At 38.4% G+C, this 21,991-nt stretch overlaps 1 protein-coding gene across 1 annotated transcript in view; it reads left to right on the top strand.

Annotated features, from left to right (window-relative positions):
- Nucleotides 1-21,991, top strand: part of LOC127627360 (transmembrane protein 132C-like) — a 172,700-nt gene that overhangs the window by 41,405 nt on the left and 109,304 nt on the right. Inside the window, exon 3 of the mRNA XM_052103702.1 lies at nucleotides 15,219-15,362. Within this exon, the coding sequence (XP_051959662.1) occupies nucleotides 15,219-15,362 (144 nt within the window). The remainder of the gene's footprint in view (nucleotides 1-15,218; nucleotides 15,363-21,991) is intronic.

Below are 21,991 nucleotides of genomic sequence, written 5' to 3'. Positions count from 1 at the left end.
CAGTCTGTAAAGATGAGCTCTCAGGAGAGACACGGAGCGGCATCATCTTCCTCCTCTTGTTTTTTATTTATTTAAAAAAAAAAATAATTTATTATTTTTTTTAATGCAAAGAATAGGAACATACAAAAGAGAAATCACATAATATCAACCAAAACAATAAAGAAGACAAAAAAAAAAAATAGAAAAAAATAAATAATAATAATGTATATAACAATAAAAGAAGAGGTAGGGCATTACATCACACAAAAATGTTCACATGAAGAGATCAAATGCAGTGCAGATTATAACAGTCCTTATGGCTTTCCTATTAGTAGATACTGAAATCAAATTTAGATAATTTTCTATTTCTTTTAAGAAGACAGAGAAGATAGGTTTACAGTTTAAAAATTTGCATTTGTGAATATAGAATTTGCTTAAGAAAAGAATTAATTAATAACAAAACAGACATTTTCGTTTGTGGGGTCTGAAGCTATATACCCAAATATAATGTTTCTCATATGTATTGAGAAGCCTGGCAAAATCTTACACTTGATAAAAACATCAATATCATTCCAGAGCTTCTGAGTGTAATGACACGACCAAAATAAATGAACCACTGTTTCATCAGAATTCACACAAAAAGAGCATGATAGCTCAATGTCAGATTTAAATCTTTGTATAAAACCTGTGTATCAACTTAAAGGAAATTTCTTTCACTTTATTTGTGAGAATGAATTTCTGCTGCAAAGACCAGATTTTTTTCCAATTAAGGTTACCAAACAAATTATTCCAAAAGGAAATAACAGGTGGAACAGAAATCAAATCCTTAAGAAATAAAGATCTTATAGTTTTTAGCTTTCGACTCTGAAAAACAGATTTGACCAACAGAAGTATCACAAGGTTTAGGAAAGGATGCAGTAGATACTGGGGTGAAGTAATTACGGTTTTTAAAAAGCATACATAAACCAGAGGGAATAGAACCCATTACTGTATCAAATTCTTTTGGGGTTACTGGTATTTGGTATTCAGAAAGAAATTCTGAATATCTGAATAAAAGACCTTGCTTATTAAACAAATGCTCCACTCCTCCTCCTCTTGTCCTTCAAGGCAGCTTGAAGTAAGTTCAGTGTTACTGAAGTAACCAGTAACATCGATAAAAGTTTTATTCATGTAACGTTACAGTGTGCAACAGTTCTGGCTTTATTTTGCAAATTTATTGTTTAACCACTTCAGCTCTGCAGGATATTTTGAATTTTTTAGAGAAATAGGCATATCTGAATTTAAAAGAGCGTCCTGCCCACATACATTGGAGTAAATGGATAGAAATTGTCTAATTTTACAGAAAACACTCTAAATTTCAACACAGTGGTGGAATATTGCATATATTTTATTATATTTATTCACAATGTTTTGATAAACACATATAAAATATCATATTTGTATATCTTTTTTAATAATTGTTTTATTGTCATTCACAAGTTTGCAATGCACTGATGTCATGTCATGATGTTATGTAGTTTGTTTGCTCTTTTGCACAGTTATTATATTCAAGGACGTGTCAATGTAGACAGTGCAGATATCAAACTGGTCTTTATTCTACAGCAAGGCAGAAATCTTGGTGCAGATGCTGCATCTGTACATAACAACCTTGAAATTCTTAACCAGTCGCTCGGGAATACCAGCACAAGGCAGGGTCAGCAGCAGTCCGTTCAGCAGTCTGGCAGAGTCAAACAGTGGACCAAGATATGGCCAGGTTTCAGTTTTGCAGTCATGACAATGACAAAACAGCAACATTTTATTTAGCATGCATTTACAATACAACAATAAATTTGCAAAATAAAGCCAGAACTGTTGCACACTGTAACGTTACATGAATAAAACTTTTATCGATGTTATTGGTTACTTCAGTAACACGAACTTACTTCAAGCTGACTTGAAGGACAAGAGGAGGAGGAAGATGATGCCGCTCCGTGTCTCTCCTGAGAGCTCATCTTTACAGACTGATCGAAGACGATTATTAGACGATCGAAGGTCTCATATAATATTAAATTATATAATTATAGGTCAAATATTATTTACATATTGTTAGTAAGTAATACAACAAAGCACGACGTATTGCATAACTACAAATCACCGCGAGAGCTTTCCAATATCTTGTGGCGCTCACTGAGTGACGTCTGTACATCCGGGTCAGAGAGCACCTGTCCATCAAAAGCTCACTATCAGTCAGAGTAGATCACTGTTAAGCCCACCCCCACGAGAGGTTTGTCTCAAAACAGCAAACGAAAAACTGCGAAGCGTGAGCGAAATCTGTGGCAATGTATTCAGAATCCATGATTTGCGAAAGCGAATCTTTGAAAAACATTAACAAAAAATGAAGCATATTTGAAGAGCCTGTTACACTTCGATGCGACTGAGTTCATTTTTTCATTTTAATTGTGTTTTTCTTCTTTTGTAATGGAATATTTTTGATAGTTTCTGAAAAAGTTACGTTCAGTTTTATAAAGTTACATTAATTATTATTGACACAATCGTAATTCCATAGTTTCATGGCGGGTAACGTACTGTGCTCCAAAACATTGGTGCTGATTGGCCCAAGAGGAGTCCTGTGCGCCAATGAACGCTATCTATCGATCTGCGCTCGATTGCTCTTCCTTCATCCTCCAACTACCCGGATGTCTGTCTCAGTAACTTGAAATTGAATTTGAGAACTGAATCTGAATTGTGAGAAGTGAATGTGAAGATATATAGAGAGTTTAATTTTCAGTGAGGATCAAATTTTATTGGACTTCAGTTCCAAACGAATAAATTCAATTTCAAATGATACAATTCAGATTCAGTTTTTGAATAAATTCAATTTTAATTAAACAATACAATTTCAAATTATGTGATTCAAATTCAGTTTTTCAATGCAATTATTCAAGTTTAGCCATTCGAATTCAAATATAAATGGTTCAAATTCAGTTTCTGGTGGCACATATTTCAGCCCATACCATTCTAAGTAAACTCTAGAGACTGCTGTGCGTGAAAATCCCAGGAGATCAGCAGTTATAGAAATACTCAAACCAGTCCATTTGGCACCAACAATCCTGCCACGGTCGAAATCACTGAGATCACATTCTTGGTATTTTTGTCTTGTTTTCCAGTAAAAATCTCAACATTTAAAAAAAGATCCATTTACTTGAGAATCAAAATGCCAAGAAATTAAGGCTTGTTTTCAGATAAATATATATTTTTTTTTTTTAGGTTTACAAAAAAAAAAAAGAAAAAAAAAAATGAATTAACGCTAATTAACCCTAATTAAGAAAATGTTTTTTTGCAATGTAGTATGCAGACTTAAAATCATCAGAAAAAAGCATTAACATTTTACAGCATGGACGATATGAATGTTAACAGCTGGCCTTCTTGCTAAAACCAGATGAGCACCAGCTTGGCCTGGCTGGGAGATTAGCTTAAACCAGCTATAACCAGTATAAACCAACTAAGACCAGTCAACAAGCTTAGACTGGTATTAACTTTTTTTCAGCATGGGACACGGAAAAGTGTTACAATTATATCTGCTCTCCCTTACACAGTTCAAACACAACGCTAGCTCTGAAAAATGTCACAGTGTCTGATTTGTGACTAATACTGGGATCATCCTAGCGAGTGCATCCCTCACTTTCATAATGTTAGAGACTCGGGGGAATTTACTCATGTTATTTTGTAGAAACTGCCACAGGGTTGACGGACTGTCAAAATTTAGACAGATCTTCTTTATCTAATATTACAATCCATCTCTGTCTGTCCTCCGCTGTCTCGCTCTCTAGATATATCACGAGCGCTGACACTCCCATCACATTGTTAAATAATACTTTAATTGATACTAGGGTTGTTTTATAATGAGTGAGCTGGCACCAATGTGCTGATGTGTGGAGAAAGAACATATCTCTTTAAATTGGTTTGCAGCCTTTATTGCTCTCCAGAAATCATATTAGCCAAACCAATCTCATTTAAATCTTCCATTTTCTAATTAACCCTTAACGTCTGTTTCATGCTGCCCTGCAGATGCACTTTCTGTTGATTTTTAAATGAACAATCAGAGATTTGCATCTCTGTGACTATGTTTCTGTTTTGACTGTCTTGCAGGTATTTTTTTATTGATCTTTAAGCATTATTACAGGTTCATAAAGACAGTTTTCTTAAAAAACATTGAATTATTTTGCTGTTACAATGGGACATTAATACTAAGTAGACCAAAAATTTAAAATAGACTAAAGAACAATTTAAAATCAAACAAAATTTAACATTTGAATAAGTTAATTTAAGATCTAGTATCTCATATCATAGACTAAATTCTAAATACCACTGTCATTTAGGAGTCTGCACATATAGGGGATTGGTAGGGCTGCCCACGACCAAAGATTTTCTTAGTTGACTAGTAGTCATTAATTTAAGCCATTAGTCGACTAGTCACGCGTTTATGATATTAATTTAATTACTTAAAAATATATATGTTGGGGGGGCATCAGAAAATGGTTTGAGTTCCAGGGCTGAGAAAGTATGATATAAGGAACATTGCTAACACTGTTCTACATTACAGAGAAATACTAAACCTTAATAATGAGCCTTTAAAATATCATCTTTACAAGCACACGCACAAAGCGAGCCGCAGTGACACCAGCAAATCTGTAATGATCCTGAATGTGTTTAGAAAAAACCAGCAAGAGACTGTCTGAACATTTTGTTAATTTATAGCGAGAAATGCACATTCGGGTTGAGCAAACAGACGATGATCTCGGGATCAGTGATGGTCAGAATGATCACCAACAGCTGATGCCTTTGACCATGTCATGTCATATTTGGCTTGTTTTTCCATTAATCTAGTAAAATATTATTATTATTAGACTATTATTATTATCAAATTAATATTACAATAATTTGCCCGTTGACACACCAACATGCACTTGAAGAAACACTTTATTATATTATTAAGTACAGATGACAGAAAAGCCATCTATGTGCATGTATGATGTGCTGATACAGAGCCGTGCAGTCTCGAGGAACACGCGTGTCTAAAAGGTTCTCATTCTTTCTTTCTATCTTCCGACTTTTATTTTATTTTTATTTATTTTTTATGAGTGCTGGAGTGCTCAGACATCTCAGTTCAGGAGGTGCTTTGAGTTCAGTTCACTTTATATCCACAGAGCAGTTTATTGTGAACGCAACTCTGCAGCCTGTAAAATAAGACAAAGTATATAAAATAATACAAAAACACATTCACCTCGAACCATGATTTATATTTCAGTGATTATTATCATCATTATAATTATTATTTTTATATTTGTAATTGTTTTTATGTCTCCATATGTATAAGTAATTTTCTGCCTGCTTGTTTAGATGGATTCTTGCCTGACGGTAAATGGAAAGGTGGTTACATATATATTTAAATCATAGTTCGAGGTGAATGTGTTTTTGTATTATTTTATATTTTGTAAATATATATTATTATATATTATAAAATATAATTTTAACACTTTATTATTTATTTATTTGCTTTTTCGTTTCATTTGGAGTGCGACTGGGACACTTTGACAACCTTTGTGTTGCTTGCATTAGCAATTGTCACAAAGTCCTGGGAATTAATTCCAGGGACAATATTACGGTCCGCTTTTTTCACAGTTTTGCACATCGATTTAATTCTGTTGTGCCCAGCTCTAGAGTTAACTTTTTCCATGCCTTCCACTTTGGATATATAAATATGTTTTTAGCCTTATGTATTTTCTTTTTGGACATTTTTTTCTGTAGAACTTCACCAGGGCACTTGATTTTCTAGTCTTAAAGGCTTTTTGTCACAGGTGGATTAAGTGCTTGATCTTGTGGGTGATTCATTGTTTGTCTGAAGAATAGATTTTTCCTGTCTTCATAGGGAAATCAATTTTAGGCAGGATAGTATTGTAAAAGGTGTTGACTTTTTCATTGGTGCTGGTTGCTTCATTCACCTCCTGTCATGGGTGAGTGGTAATCCACCAGCCAAACTCGCTCAAGCCAGGCTCCCTTACAGGTCATACTACATGTTTAGTGCACTGAAGAGGTCTTAATTGTGCTTTAGGGCTCCAAAGGACACAGTTATGGTCACTTTAGCTAATGGGAGGGAGAATCTCAGGTTTCAAATACACTGATTTATATTAGTTACAGTATATTAGTATTATATCAAGAATGGCTTCACCTCTGGTGTTGTTCGGAACCATTTGACAGAATTTGTTATCTAGGCAGACGTCATGGTCCAATGTCTGGGTACTTAGTATGAAGCAGGTCAGATGAGGCTATTAGATGTTCAATGAGTTCGTCCTGATGTGGTGATTGAGGTGGTGAATACACCACACACACAGCAAAAGCAGATATGTGCCATGGGAGTCCCAGGGTTCTCACTTTCACCCACAGTCATTCTAGATGATCTGGAACATTTATACAGGTTAAGAGATATAATGGAACACAGTCTCTGAAATACCTCCACCTCGACAAGTGGTTCGGCATTTGGAAAACAAGGTGTAACCATCAATACCCAGTAATTCTTCAGACATGTGAGGAGTAAACCTAGTTTCTGAAATTGTAGCCACGTCCACGTTTTTTTTTTTTTTATCAAAATGGCCTGGAACTCATAATATTATTTACAAGAGATCTAGATTTCTGCATCAAGAAAGTTGGTAATATAGTGTGGCTGGATGGTCTATTGTTCACTACCTTGACTTTAATTAGGAAAGCAGATTGTTTAGCCTCTTGAGGAATTCCATAGTACTTTAAAACTTTTCTGCCATTATGTCAAACAATAAATAAAAAAATAAAATAAAATAGCTGCTCCAAACTGTTCCAGACCAGTTCATTAACACAATACTTAAAAAAAAATAAATAAAATGGATTCCATTGGATTATTGGATTCCAGAACCACTTTTTTATACACAAATGCTTGAGACCGCCATCTTGGGCACCAGGGAATTTACTGTGATTGACCAAAAACAACTAAAGGAATATTCCGGGTTCAATACAAGTTAAGCTTAAAGCAACAGCATTTGTGGTATAATGTTGATTACAATCAAAAATGACTCATCCTTTCATTTCTTCATATACAGAGGTTACAGTGAGGTTCATAAATGGGGCCATTGGAAATGTGAAGCTTATAATTTTATAAAAGCACTTACATTAATTCTTCAGTGTAAATATTGTGTATATTTTGAGCTGTAAAGTTGTTTAAGTTGTCGTTTTATGGTCTTTTTGGGTTTACACCGTTATGTCATCATTACAACAAAGTTGTAAAATAATATGTAACTTTATACAGAATTAGTAAGCGATTTTAACATACTAAAATCATGTTAACATACATATTGTTTACATCTTGTGGCAATTGTTTTGAAACAGTGAGTTTACGGATTGCTTATGCTTACGGATTGGCCCCTTTCATTTCCATTGTAAGAGCCTCACTGTAACCAAGATTTAGCAGTTTGTAAAGAAAAGGAGGGACAAGTCAAAATAATTTTTTTGGTAATCGACATCATACCAAAAATGCTGTCAATTGAGCTTAGATTGTATTGAACCCGGAATAATTCTTTGAACCCAGAGGCTGTGTATACCAAGAAAAAAACATTGAAAATGATGTAAAATCCAAGTTTTAAATGAACAGATCAGCAGTGTGTTTCTCGTAGAAATACGTGGCTCCCTGTTTAACCACCATAGTACAATGCATCATTGGAGAAATGATGTAGCCAATCATGACTCTTTCCCGACATTGTAGTAAGTATGTTGCATATCCATCATTCGAACAGTGTTGGTTCAACAATATAGAGCTGTCTTTAATGATGTTACACAGGGGGTGTAGTAATAAATTCTGCTGATATCAAATTATACTAATAATTAAATATATATATTACAGAAAGCTGTTTAATGTGCAAAGCTGCTGAAGACATGAAAGCAGCATGCACTATGTAAATGCGACAGATGGTTGTGCAACAATAGTGGGGTTTCCTTTTACATCAGACTCTGGGGTTCCCTAGAGGCATTTGAGCACAACACACATGCGCACTCTTCAAAAACCTATAAAAATACCACTTATGTGTTAACATGGACAAGACGGCGTGTGTTTTGGGTGTGTTCACACTTGTAGTTCGGTTTTCTTGGTCCTCTTGGTCCGGACCAAAAAAGAAAATGATACATTTAGTCCTGGTTCGCTTAGAGTTCACACTGGCATTTTTAACACCTAACCTAACGATACAAAACCAAAGACAAAGTAAAAAGTCACAACCCTGGACCTACATCTAAACACTCTTACTTTTGTTTTTTGAGTGATTGTTACACAACAGATCAGAATGTGGTTACTTTTGTAGCCAAATAGTTAAAAAGAGGGAGAAAACTAATATTCATGTAAACCTACTTTACTTGCACGATGTGCTTGACTTCACGCAATATAAACACATTCAGTCTAAAGTAAATGTTAACAGATGGACCAAAAGTGGGGTCATATCATATCTGTGCGTTAGACTTTGCAGTGTAAATACAGTCATAGCAAGGCAGGTCTTTACCTTTTTTCATTCCTTGACCCAAGATGTATCTATGGAATTTGTTGTCCTCCGCAGCTTGGTGCTCAAGGTTTTTTGAAAGTTAAGTGTTCCCTTTACAAAAAGCTTCACTATGATGCTTCTCTTTTGGCAACAATCCTGCATTGTGACCAGCTGTGAATATGTGTGTAACACGTCAATGAACATTGACCGGAATTTATAGCATCGGCTGGTGATGATCATTAGATGCACCTGTGGCCAGGCTATAAAATAGAGGTGTCACCAGTGTGTCGTCAGATATTTTTCATTCAGAGCATACTGTGCTGTGTGTCTCACAAACCTGCTAAAAACTTTCTTCCCTTTGTTAGGAGTTAGAGATTGTTAGGCAGTGCGCAGAACTTTCTTTCCTTTCTCTCTCTGCTCTGAAAGAGATTTTATATATATACACTCACCTAAAGGATTATTAGGAACACCATACTAATACTGTGTTTGACCCCCTTTCGCCTTCAGAACTGCCTTAATTCTACGTGGCATTGATTCAACAAGGTGCTGAAAGCATTCTTTAGAAATGTTGGCCCATATTGATAGGATAGCATCTTGCAGTTTATGGAGATTTGTGGGATGCACATCCAGGGCACGAAGCTCCCGTTCCACCACATCCCAAAGATGCTCTATTGGGTTGAGATCTGGTGACTGTGGGGGCCATTTTAGTACAGTGAACTCATTGTCATGTTCAAGAAACCAATTTGAAATGATTCGAGATTTGTGACATGGTGCATTATCCTGCTGGAAGTAGCCATCAGAGGATGGGTACATGGTGGCCATAAAGGGATGGACATGGTCAGAAACAATGCTCAGGTAGGCTGTGGCATTTAAACGATGCCCAATTGGCACGAAGGGGCCTAAAGTGTGCCAAGAAAACATCCCCCACACCATTACACCACCACCACCAGCCTGCACAGTGGTAACAAGGCATGATGGATCCATGTTCTCATTCTGTTTACGCCAAATTCTGGCTCTACCATCTGAATGTCTCAACAGAAATCGAGACTCATCAGACCAGGCAACATTTTTCCAGTCTTCAACTGTCCAATTTTGATGAGCTCTTGCAAATTGTAGCCTCTTTTTCCTATTTGTAGTGGAGATGAGTGGTACCCGGTGGGGTCTTCTGCTGTTGTAGCCCATCCGCCTCAAGGTTGTGCTTGTTGTGGCTTCACAAATGCTTTGCTGCATACCTCGGTTGTAACGAGTGGTTATTTCAGGCAAAGTTGCTCTTCTATCAGCTTGAATCAGTCGGCCCATTCTCCTCTGACCTCTAGCATCAACAAGGCATTTTCGCCCACAGGACTGCCACATACTGGATGTTTTTCCCTTTTCACACCATTCTTTGTAAACCCTAGAAATGGTTGTGCGTTATAATCCCAGTAACTGAGCAGATTGTGAAATACTCAGACCGGCCCGTCTGGCACCAACAACCATGCAACGCTCAAAATTGCTTAAATCACCTTTCTTTCCCATTCTGACATTCAGTTTGGAGTTCAGGAGATTGTCTTGACCAGGACCACACCCCTAAATGCATTGAAGCAACTGCCATGTGATTGGTTGATTAGATAATTGCATTAATGAGAAATTGAACAGGTGTTCCTAATAATCCTTTAGGTGAGTGTGTGTATATATATATATATATATATATAATATAAGAAAAAAAGAGAGAATGGCGGAGAAACAGAGCAAACGATGCGTGTTTCCTTGTCAGCGTTACATGACTGACAAGGACACGCTTGAGTTTTGTTTTGTTTGTTTGGTGGAAGAGCACGCTGCTCTTGCGTTGGGGGAGGCGGGTGCGCGCATTGTGACATTCTTTCGGTCAGTATGCTTCGCGCTCACCTTGCTTACTTCCGAGAGCCGACACCCACACTTAATTCGTGGGGCTCTCGTATGGATCTTGCTGAGGAGCGAGAGACGGCTCCGTCCCTTTCGCTCGCTCTCTCCCCAGATCCGGCTGGTCCTTCGTGTGATCTTGAAGCGCGCTCCGGCCCCTCTTCGGTTCACGAGGCGGACCTCGATTCTCTTGGATCTACAGATTTCGAGTTACCCACATCCGAGCACTCAAAGCATGACTCAAAATCCTCTGAAGAGTTACTCGATGTGGTTACTCGTGCAGTGGCCAGACTTCAATTAGACTGGCCACGCGACCAATAAACCCCCAAACGCTCCAAGTTAGAGAACAGATTTCTGTCTGGTGGCCAAGGGAAGGGAACGCCTCATCAGTCCCTTCCCTTCTTTGATGAAACCTTATACCACACGCGTTCACGTGCCCTCGACGTGGTTATATTCGACTATCGTGGGTGCTGAGGCGCGAGGGTGTTCAATGATGCCGCCGGTCGAAGAGACACTTGCGAGTTATCTCTCACCGGGTTCGGCATCATCTTTGAAAAAACCTGCTCTCCCCTCTAAGCCATGCAGAACTACCTCCATGCTAGTGGGGAGGGCTTATCAAGCGACAGGTCAGGCTGGTGCTGCGCTGCACACCATGGCTGTGTTACAGGCGTACCAGGCTGACCTGCTAAAAGACCTGAGTGCAGGTGAAACTCTCGACGAAGAGGCTTTTTCAGAACTTCGTCGAGCTATAGATTTGTCTCTTCGTGTGACCAAGCAGTCAGCCCGTACCATTGGCCGGTCTGTGTCCGCTTTAGTCAGTACGGAGACCCTGGGTCTGGACGCGATGGCACATACATGGTCCAGAATGTGTCTGTATGCCTTTCCTCCAGTTTCTCTGCTCCCAGGAGTCTTGGCCAGAGTTCGCCAGCAAGGGTCTTGCCTCTTACTCTTGCAGCAGGTTTGTGATGCGGCAGCTGGTCCTCTCCGCACACATTCATCAGATTTTATTGTTTGCATGTTCATGCTACTCCGGGCTCTTACGTCCTTGAGTCAACATCTCAAGCTCATGCCTGAACAAGTTTGTGATGCGGCAGGCTGGTCCTCTCCGCGCACATTCATCAGTTTTTATGGAAAGAACCGCATACAGATGCATTCTGGGTCAGGTATGTGTCTTAACGTCCAGACCCAAGGGGGGCTGGGTGACTCAGGGAGAAGTAGAGGAGACATTGCGCTGTTCATAGAGGCGAAGAGGTCCTCTTCTTCCCTATACGATCTCACCCAAACTTGTTCCAAGTGGAAGAAGCCCATATTTAAAATGGTCTCGATAAACTCAGGAGAAAGCCCTGTGTCCCTCAGTTGGAAGCCTTAGGGGCCAAGCATGAAAGATTCCACAATTCGGGGAAGGGATGAAATACTGTCCCCTGTGCCTGAGATAAAAGATCCTTCCTGTTTGGAATCGCCCCAGGCGAGCCATCGAGGAAAGAAATTAGCTCCGAGAACCAAACCCTGTTCGGCCAGCGCGGTGCTATCAGTAAGAAGCAAGACCCTTGCTGGCGAACTCTGGCCAACTACTACCTTAGGGTGGAGTTTTCACTTCCCCGTTGGTATTTTCTGTCTGGACAGTAAATCTGCTCCCACATACGGGCATCCAGGGATATAACTGCCCTGTGTGACAGGAGCTTACCCTGGGCCCTAAGGAGAATCCGACGCGTCAGAAATACAGCTGACAAGAACATGGATCTCCCTGATGATTTATGTGAGAGCTACTGCTGTATTGCCCACCCGCACCAAGACATGGCAGCCTCAGGAGGAAGTATTTCAGGGCCAGAAATACAGCCATCAACTCGAGACAGTGACTGTGACAACCGAGCTGACGACCCTCATATCCCCTTAAGCTGGACGACCACTTAAGTCCGCTACCCAGCCCATCAGGGAGGCGTCTGTCGTTAGCAGCCTGCGACAACAAGACACACCTAGAGTGGGACCCAAGGTAGAAAACCGGGGTCTGAACCACATAGAAAGGGAACGAAGCCCGAGGCGCGTAACCCTTATTAGCCGTAGGGGTTTGGCCCTTGGAAGAAATCCCCTGGCTTTGAACCACAACAAAAATGGTCTTATGTGCAGAAGGTCCAGAGGGATCACCGAGGACGCAGTCGCCCTGAGACCTAGTAGAAACTTGACCTAGCCTGACTTTGTTCAGGGTATACTGAATGGACTCGATTCTAGCGGGAGACAGTTGTGCCCGCATAGTGTTCGAACTCCATACACAATGGACAGTGTTCTGAGTGGGAGAGAGGACGCTTTTCATGGCGTTGAGCCTCAACCCCATAGAAACTATATGAGCTAAGATGGTATCACTGTGCTGAACTGCCAGTTGCTGGAACTGCGCTTGGATCAGCCAGTCGTCTATGTAATTCAGAATGCGGATGCCCCGGAGTCGCAAAGGAGCCGGCGCTGCATCATGCATTTGTGAATGTGCGGGTTAAGAGGGCTAGGCCGTATGGAAGAACCCGATACTGGAAGGTTTCGTTCCCCGAAAGCGAACCTCAGGATCTTCCTGTGTTGCGGCAGAACTTCTAAGTGAAGAAGTGCATCATAAGATCGATGGTGACCAGCCAAACGTGATGTTGGGCTTGTGACACGATCAACTTGATAGGCAGCATCTTGGACTTGAACAACCAGACTGGGTAGTTCAGGATTTAAGAGCTAATGCCAGACGCAACCCCTCACCCTCCATGGGAACCAGGAAGTATATGGTGTAATAACCTGACTCTCTCTCAGGAAGGGGAACACGTTCTATGGCCCCTTTAACCAGGAGATTTGCGCAGCATCATAGTGAAGCTTTTTGTAAAGGGAACTGGAATGAATTCCATTATATATGTGTATGTGTAAACGTTTTAGTTTTCTGTTTATTTATCCTGGGGAAATTGTAGTTTTTTATTTTTTTTCTCAGGCTGTTCATTCAAACTATCATCCATGCTTGTAGTCATTCATGTTGCCAATTTTGTTGCCAACAGTGGAGCTTTAATAGCACATACTATGGGGCCCTGAATTGTATTCAGTCTACTATTTTTTTATTTTTATTTAACCTTTATTTAACCAGGAAGTCCCTTGAGACTAAAATCTGTTTTCCGAGGGAAGACCTGGCCAAGAAGGCACACCAGTTACAATTTAAATACAAATACAGCATACAAATACAAACAAACAAGCAGCACACATAAAAGAAAGGAGCAGGTCACATATGGTAGTTACATTTTTGAGTTATATGGCATTTTAACATAGCCTTAAATTCATTTAATGGGACTAGATAATTTAGATGTAGCGAATTTTGCAAATTATTCCAAGACCATGGCGCAAAGTAAGAGAAGGCTTTTTTCCCCCAGCTCAGTAAAAACCCTTGGAACCTGGTAAGAGAGCCACCTGGTGGAGCGGAGATGAAAACTGGGGGAATTTTTCTTGAGGAGATAACATAAATATACCGGCAATTTACCCAACATGGCCTTGTATAGAAAAATATGCAAATGTAGTTGTCTATGTAGACTTAGTGACTACTATAGTATTGCAATGTGTGCCTTTAGTTGGAGAAAAACATGTCTGTAAATGCTTTACTCTACAGACAAATACAAACTGATAAAAAGTTAAACAAAGTGAACATTTGTAGAAAAAGGAATAAAAGCAATCATCAGGGCCATTTCTAAATACATTTGGTTTAAGCCTTTGTGATAATATAATTTCCATTATTTTCTGCATTTGAATTACACTGCAGCCTGTCTTCAGCATCCTGTCTTTTTGGCTGAATGTAGGTATTATGACCAATCTTTATAATAACGCAGGGCATGCACAAGGACATGTTGTACCTTTTCTGTACCCAATATTCAATGTGACCAATATTCATTCCAAGAATGTAGAATGTTAATAGTGCACTAAATATTACACCTAAAGAAATGTAAAGTACTTTTAACAAATTATTTAATTAAAATTATTATGTTTACAGGAGATGAAGACTGAAGTCATATCAGTGGGCTTAAAAGGATGTTTTGGTTGGCAACCCAAATGTTAGCATTCCCATCTCAATGGCATTTACTAGTGCAACAAAAATAAACAAAAAACAAAAGACGATCACTAGGAGAACATCTACCATAATATAAATATTTGTGATTTAAATGTATCTTTAAAAAAGAGAGAATTTTCAGAAAGCGCTGCACTTACGGCACCCTTACTTGAATTTGAGAACGTTTTTCAAGCAATTTAATATTGTTCATTCAGATTAAGTCATTTTCATTCTGCCTACATAATTTTGTTAAATTAGTTAAATTAGTCCATCCTCAGCCTAAGCACAAGTGCCAATCTTCTCCACAATGGTAGCCCCAAACCATTTTTTCACCCCATCTAGTCCCATGCAAGCATGCTGTGAAATGAAAATTCCCTGCCCAATTCTACAAAAAGTATGCATGTAATCCCTTTTAAAATGGATTAAGCTCAAATGGATATGTAAACTTACATTTTTCATATGCAATTGGATAGAACACAATGAAATCATGTTATGACTAAATGTTCTAGAATTGTGTTGCTTTAGTTCATTTACTTAAGTAAACAACAACCTACAAAAGTCCTTTTTTTGTGTTCTTTTGAATGTCTGTAAATGGAGAAAGGTGCTTTTCGCTTTCATAATGGTGTAGTTACGGCATCTACCCAAAGGGGCTGGCTGGCCCAAGCTAAGCCAAACCAAGCTGAACCCGATAAGAAAAAATGCTTAATGCACCTTTAATTTGAAGTTTTGAAGGCTCTTTTGTGCACTTACTTTTATGGTACTTTTGAAATTTACACCAGGGTCAAGTTGAAGGATGGTGTGGCGTTTCTGGGGGCGAGGGCCAGCAACCCAGTTCAGTGGACAGTCAGTCAGGACGTACGGAGCGAGGGACACAGAGTGGTCACCCTGCACTGCCGCAGAAAGGAAGCCAACTTCGGAAAAAGGTCAGTGACTATTTGGTCCATCAATTCTCACATTCTATTAACACTTCTTGACCCAGAATTTCAAAGATTAAGATCGTAGCTTCTGGCAAAAACTCAGCAAACAAAAAGCTTTCCAAAGCTCAGAATTTTGAGTTGCCTTTGTAACATTTTTGCTAACGCAATGACAAATGCTGTGACCTACCTTATGGTCTCTTGTCCTTATTCTCTGCCTAATGGCTATTCTTCTAAACTCTTCATCTACTTTCATAAATAGGCCCTCTGGTAATGGCAGCATCTTTTTCTCTTAGTAAAAGAAATAGTTTACCCAAAAATAAAAATTCTGTCATAATTGACCTGCCCTCATATCGTTCCAAATTCGTAGGACTTTCTTTTTTATGTGGAACATGAAAGGAGATATTTTAATGAATATTCTGGCCCGTCTTTTCAATACAATGGCAGTGGATATTGCCTCACTTTAAAGCTTGATAAAGGACCCAAAAGTGTCATAATCATAGTCTGTGTAATTCATGTATCATATTCCAAGTCTTCTGGAGGCATACAATAGATTTTTAGTGAGAAACAACCCAAAAGTAATTTCTCCTTGAAAATCTTCATGTCCTTTGCGCATTTATGAGCGCTATGAGAGAAGCTCGTTCACAGTGGCATGAATTGCACGCATTCATTTATGGGTCCTTTTTAAGCTTTAAAACATCTCCTTTCGTGTTCCACATTAGAAAGTAAGTCATACAGGTTTGAAATTACTTGTGGCAGAATTTTCATTTTTTGATTTATCATTCCTTAAAGGTTTTTACTCTTCTATGCAAGACAATTAAAAAGCCAAAACAATCAATTTGACAAAATGTAAAATCCAATCAAAACATAACCTTAATTTATGGATTTTCTATTAGCTGGGCTGACAGCCATTTGGTTGGGCACTGCACACCTTGTCATGAGCTAGCACCCATGGGCTGATGTGGGCCCCTTCCCTGATTAAAAAACAAACAAAGAAACAAACAAACAAAAAACTCATACATTGCTAGCCAGAATGAGGCAAGAAACTCTGTTCAAGCATGGAATTTCTTGTTTGCTTTTTGCCTTTCAAACTGCAAATATATAATTTTCAAACTTGTCAGTTTGCATAATGGCTTTGCAGTGGGGGGTGGCAAACAGTACTGACAGAGCCCTGAGCTTTCGAACACTCATTTTCAACTAAAAGAGGGGAAAAAAATGATGAACATTAACAGAATTTTCTTTCCTTGCCTGTGGAGGTTTATATAAATCATATTCCAATAAAGTGCAGTTATTTGAATATGCTCTCTCATTGAAATTCCTATTGCACCTAATGTGTGGGGGTTTTGAAAAGATATCCTTGTTACTGTGACATGTTTTACCTAATTGTAATTTTTGTTCCGGGCAACCAGAAAAAATAACATTTTTGGTTTACAGGGGCTTTTAAAGTTTTATGATCCCCTCATAAGGGAGCAGTAGTTTACGATTGCTTTGAAATTACTTACAGAAATCCTTCCAAAACACTTTTATCTAGAAAAAAACTTCCAAAAGAATGTAAATAAAACCCACTTCTCCACAGAAACAGACAGCATATCCTTTCACTACCTGCACCTTGTCCTAAGAGCTTATAGGTTACAATCCCTGGATTTTAAGCCTGCCAGTAAAACCTTGAAATTGCACAAGGAGTCAGGATGTCATTTTTACTAAATATGAGGTTTCAAGGAGGGCAGGAGGAATGGAGGGCTGTCCTGATGGAAGTTCCTCATCTGTTCCTTTATTTTGGAGGTCAAGAGATTATGATGATGTTTAAATTAGAGAGGTACTTGAACATGAGCTCCAGCCCACAGGGGGCAGATTGCTAATGAGCTATTGTACTTCCTCTCTGATTTCTAAAGCTTTCCACTGTCTGACTAATGAATCTTTACACATGGTACATTTTTTTACTTGAAGAAATTACAATTTTTGCCTTTCATGGGCCATTCACATCGTTTTACAAAGTATACTGTACTAGAGACGGTTTTCAAAAGTCTAAGAGGAACAACTGAAAATAGATTAATGTGCACGGTGCCTCAGAAGGAAGCATAATTTCACTTTTGAAACAGCATTGGGAGCTTGCCTTTGATACCTTAAAATGTGTCCCAAGCAAACCCGGCTCCACAGGGGGGTCTGGGTGGGCCTGGCCCACCCAATCATGAACTTGGCCCACCTTGAGAGCTACACCTACACCCACCCCTCCAACTGTTCGTCTCACCTGGTGGGTCCTATGGCCCACCTTACATCTTAGAGCTGGAGCCAGGCCTGTTCCCAAGTAGGCAGCTCACTACATTTTGTAACACAGTATACTGTATTTATTTAGTTTATAGTGAGTCTATTAACCAGGCAGGTAGATTAACTTGGGACTGAGATTTAAAATGACTCATTCAAAACAAGTTAAGCTCTATCAACAGCATTTGTGACATAATGTTGATTACCACAAAAATGTATTTAGACGTATCCCTCCTTTTCTTCACTGTAACCCTAACAATTTAGCAGAACTCAATAATTTTTTTAAAGAACAAACTCTAACCTTTTATTTAACCTTCAGATTTTAATTTGTACTACACATGAATCTTAATTGCTCTTTACTTGAAATATTTATTTACTATCTACATTTTGATGACACAACTTTAAATTGAACTTTTTTCTGTGAAATTAAAATTAACAAGTAAACTCAATTTAAATACTTAAAAAAGGACTAGTACTAGCTAGAATAAACTAGTACATTGAATTAAAACCATTAATCCATGATTGAAAGTGTCCAATTACAGGGCGGTTACTGAGATTAAGCGAGTAGTATTCGGTTGGTCATGTGATTAAAACATGGCAGCCCCCGTGAGGGGACCCTCTCCATGTCAAATAAAACTACCTTTATAAGGTTACTGATATGACATGATTCTTCATCACATGTGATTGGTCATGATACAGTGAGGCACTGACAATGAAAGTAAATGGTGTCAATTTTGAGGATTTAAAGGCAGAAATGTGAAGCTAATTTATTAAAGCACCTACATTAACATATTAACATTTTATCAGATTTGAAAGTTTTTGTTATGGTTTAGTCATTAACGTAATTGGTCACAATGTAGCTGATAATTGAAACAGAGGCAAACCAGTATTTGTATTGGGCTGTTTAATTAAAGCACTGTATAGGATAAATGGTAAAATTAGCCCGTTCTTATTACAACACTCTTGCAGCACAAAACTAGCAGAGAATCTGATGACTCATATGAGAACAATTATGTTGGAGCATCTCACAGATAAAGATGTGAAGTTTTAGTCATATGTAGCAGCAAATTATTAAAATGAGAGCAAAATAAATAAATTGTGTCATTTTCTACAGGGAATGTCACAAGTCATCAAGACTTCTCTGCCAGAAAAGCAGTATTGCACTGCTTGAAAGAGTACATTGTAGAATCAAAGCATAAAACCGACAGATCTCAGTTTTTATGGAGCGCTGCACTCCATGTATTCCTGTTTACTTTAAAATGTGCCCACCCTCCTCATCCTCTCTCTGTCTGCACACCTTCTGTCTCTCTCATTCAGTTTGACTGCAGTGGATTTTTTTTTCTTCTTTTTCATATTCCTCTCAAACGGTGTGTGAAATGAGAGGATCAGTTACTCCTGGAAGTAGCAGATGTGCTTCCAATGAATCCCTCATGCGGAATCCATGAATCCACAGCCTTGCCCCGTTTACACTGCAAACAATCATTTCCTTAGTCTGTATTTTTTCCCTAGTCTTGTTTTCTGGTAAAAATACCTAAACATCCATAAGACTAAAGTGTGAAATCTCTGTACCACTAGTGTAAAACGGAAAATAATGATTGTTTTCAAACAGGTTTCCTGAACACTTCACCCATTATCCATTGGTTGGCCAAACTGATAATGACACCCCAAACCAAAAGCCATTGGTTGAACCAAAGTTACTTTGTCAGGCTGGTCAGTATGGTCAAACAAACAGAGCAATGCTGTGCTAGTTCCAAAAAGTTGTCAAAAAAGTCAAAAATAATTTTTGATTGTTCAGCCAAATGAGAAATTCTTCTAAAAATCTTAATCTGTGTTCTGCAGAAAAAAGAAATTCATGCATATCTGGGATGGCTTGAGGGTGAGTAAATGATGAGAGAATTTTCATTTTTGGGTGAACTATTTCTTTAACCAAAAAGTGCTTGCAGTTTTTGGTTTTACCACAGTTTAGCTGTTCACTTTGAAGGCTCATGTTACCTTGGGTAAAGAGGCTGTAATTGGGCCTTGAGTGCTGTGTCTGGCCATGTTGCTTGCTGTTTTGTGCTGGTATTGATTTAGCAGTGGGAACGGCACTTGTCGAGGTGCTTGAAGGAGAGCAGCAAGGCATGTAATCATGGGGTTGGGACTCTGCTATATTCTATATTCCCTCATACTGTCAATTGCGCAGAGCCAGGATGATTCCTGGCTTAAAAACGAACATGATACTCTTTCATCAAGTTATTTATTCTTTTCATTGGAGCTCCACAGCAGGGATTAGATTGAGCCATCTCGTCTTTTGCTTTGAGTTTGTCCTTTCTTCTCTCAGACTGCCACTGGATCGATGGAGAGGTGGGATTTCTGGTGAACAGACTACCCCCTCTCTCCCCCTCTCTTTCACGGATGCACTACTCTCCCATCAAAGCATGTTTGATATGTCAAGTCTGCTCTGGCGTCTGTTTCTGAGAAAACTTTTTAATGGTCTCTACCTTGTTTTTATTGTTAAAGTAAATATCCTGCTTTCCTTCTCCCCCTCCCCACAAATGCAGTTGATTGCTTATGCACTTCACTCACCGAGAAGATGTTCAACACCTTAAAGCCATCAGACTAAGTTTGACTTGAATGCAAACTACACCCTTTCCCCAAAGGTGTTGGATTTAAATTCAACACATGCTTGTCAGCATCCATCTGTCAGGGATCGCCAGCCTGCCTCTGTATTGATAAGAAATCTTGAACTCTGTGAATTCATTATGAGGGACAGAGAAATGAAAACATTCACAAAACAAACATGCACATCCATCGGCCATTTGCAATGGCGAATATATTTAAATGAAAGAATCACGGGCGAATACATTCAACATTTGTGCCACCTTTGCATGCAGTATTTCTAAGAAAAAACCTGCATCTTATTCATGCATCACTCGCAATCCAGTTTGACCAGGTGCGAAATCCACTGAAATAACACTGCACTGTGGCCCTGATTTACAAAAGGTTTGCATGTATAAAAACATGTGCAAACTTGATATTACACAAAAAAAAAAAAACGGCAAAGCTGATCTACTAGCATAGTCTTTTAAAGATTGCATCTTTCAGATGCGCAAAATAGCACGTCTTAGCAATTATTGTGTGTTTCCCCAAAATGAATATGCAATTTAGAGGTGTGCTTTCAAATGCGCATAATAAAGGGTGGTTTAGATGCAAATGAATCAAATTGCACCTGCAAAGTGATTTATTAAGCCTGAAAGTAATTTCAGAATCAGAAAGTATGAGAGCAAATTAATTCGAATGCAAAGAAGGTATTAATCTGATTTGTAATGTGCATCATGTTGTCATTGTGAATAAAAGGAGACTTTGATAACAGATAATACGTAGAACACCCTTTATTGAAACACATTATTGTGAAATTGAATTAATACTAATCCTACTAACAATTTATGCCCAAACTATGTCATAATTTAATGTTTTAAACTGCTGAAATACTGCAAAATATTTTAAGTGGTGGTTCTTTCAAGTAGGCAGAAATGATCGGAGAGCAAGTTCTGTACTGTGCAGCTTCCCGTGTCTCTCTCGTGCGCAGCTAACTTTTCCATGGTCAAGATAATAGCAGTTTGAAATTCATATTTAATTGAAGTATACATTAGTGGTGCGATGGCTTAACATGTACATAATATTGTATTTTCTTTGTGAATTATGAATATTTTAAGTGAAGTGTGTCATGTGCATTCTCATCAACTACTCTTACACTTGTTAAATAGCAGGGTTTTTATGATGATATCATACAATCCTATAAATAAACATATGAATGCCATATTGAATAAAAATAAAATGGTATTTAGTAAGACCACATGTGTGTGTCCAACATATTTGCACTTGAAGTTATTTGCACCATTTTTTTTAGTAAATCACCTGCAAAACACGCACACAGCAAATTAGCACCAGTTATTTGGGATCTTAGTAAATCGGGGCCTGTGAGTATTTAAATTAGTGTCATTCTTTTTTATCACAAACAAACCTTCTTTATGCTTTATTCACAAAATTCAGTGCTGTTTGCCTGGCGCAGTTAATGTAACGTGATTACCGCCCATTGAAAGCAGTCTGTAAATAATTGTATTAAAAAGGGATGTTTTTGTACATTTTCTGTTGACTATAGCAATAGAATTATTTAGATGATAATCAAATGATGGAGAATTGCATTATACTGAACATCAGCATAATTCAGACCTGTAAAACAGTTGAACGCACTTTTTTACTATTATTATCACTCTGCTTGTGTTCGTGCCACTCTAAACTAAAATGAAAGAGCAGTGCAGATCTGTTAAGAGCTATGGGTTGTCTTTAATTTTTTATTTTTTTTTTACATTACATATGTTAGCAAGCAGGTGGTG

The sequence above is a fragment of the Xyrauchen texanus genome, chromosome 34 (assembly GCF_025860055.1).
Source record: "Xyrauchen texanus isolate HMW12.3.18 chromosome 34, RBS_HiC_50CHRs, whole genome shotgun sequence".
Taxonomy (NCBI): domain Eukaryota; kingdom Metazoa; phylum Chordata; class Actinopteri; order Cypriniformes; family Catostomidae; genus Xyrauchen; species Xyrauchen texanus.
This window is presented reverse-complemented; position numbering and strand designations above follow the sequence as displayed.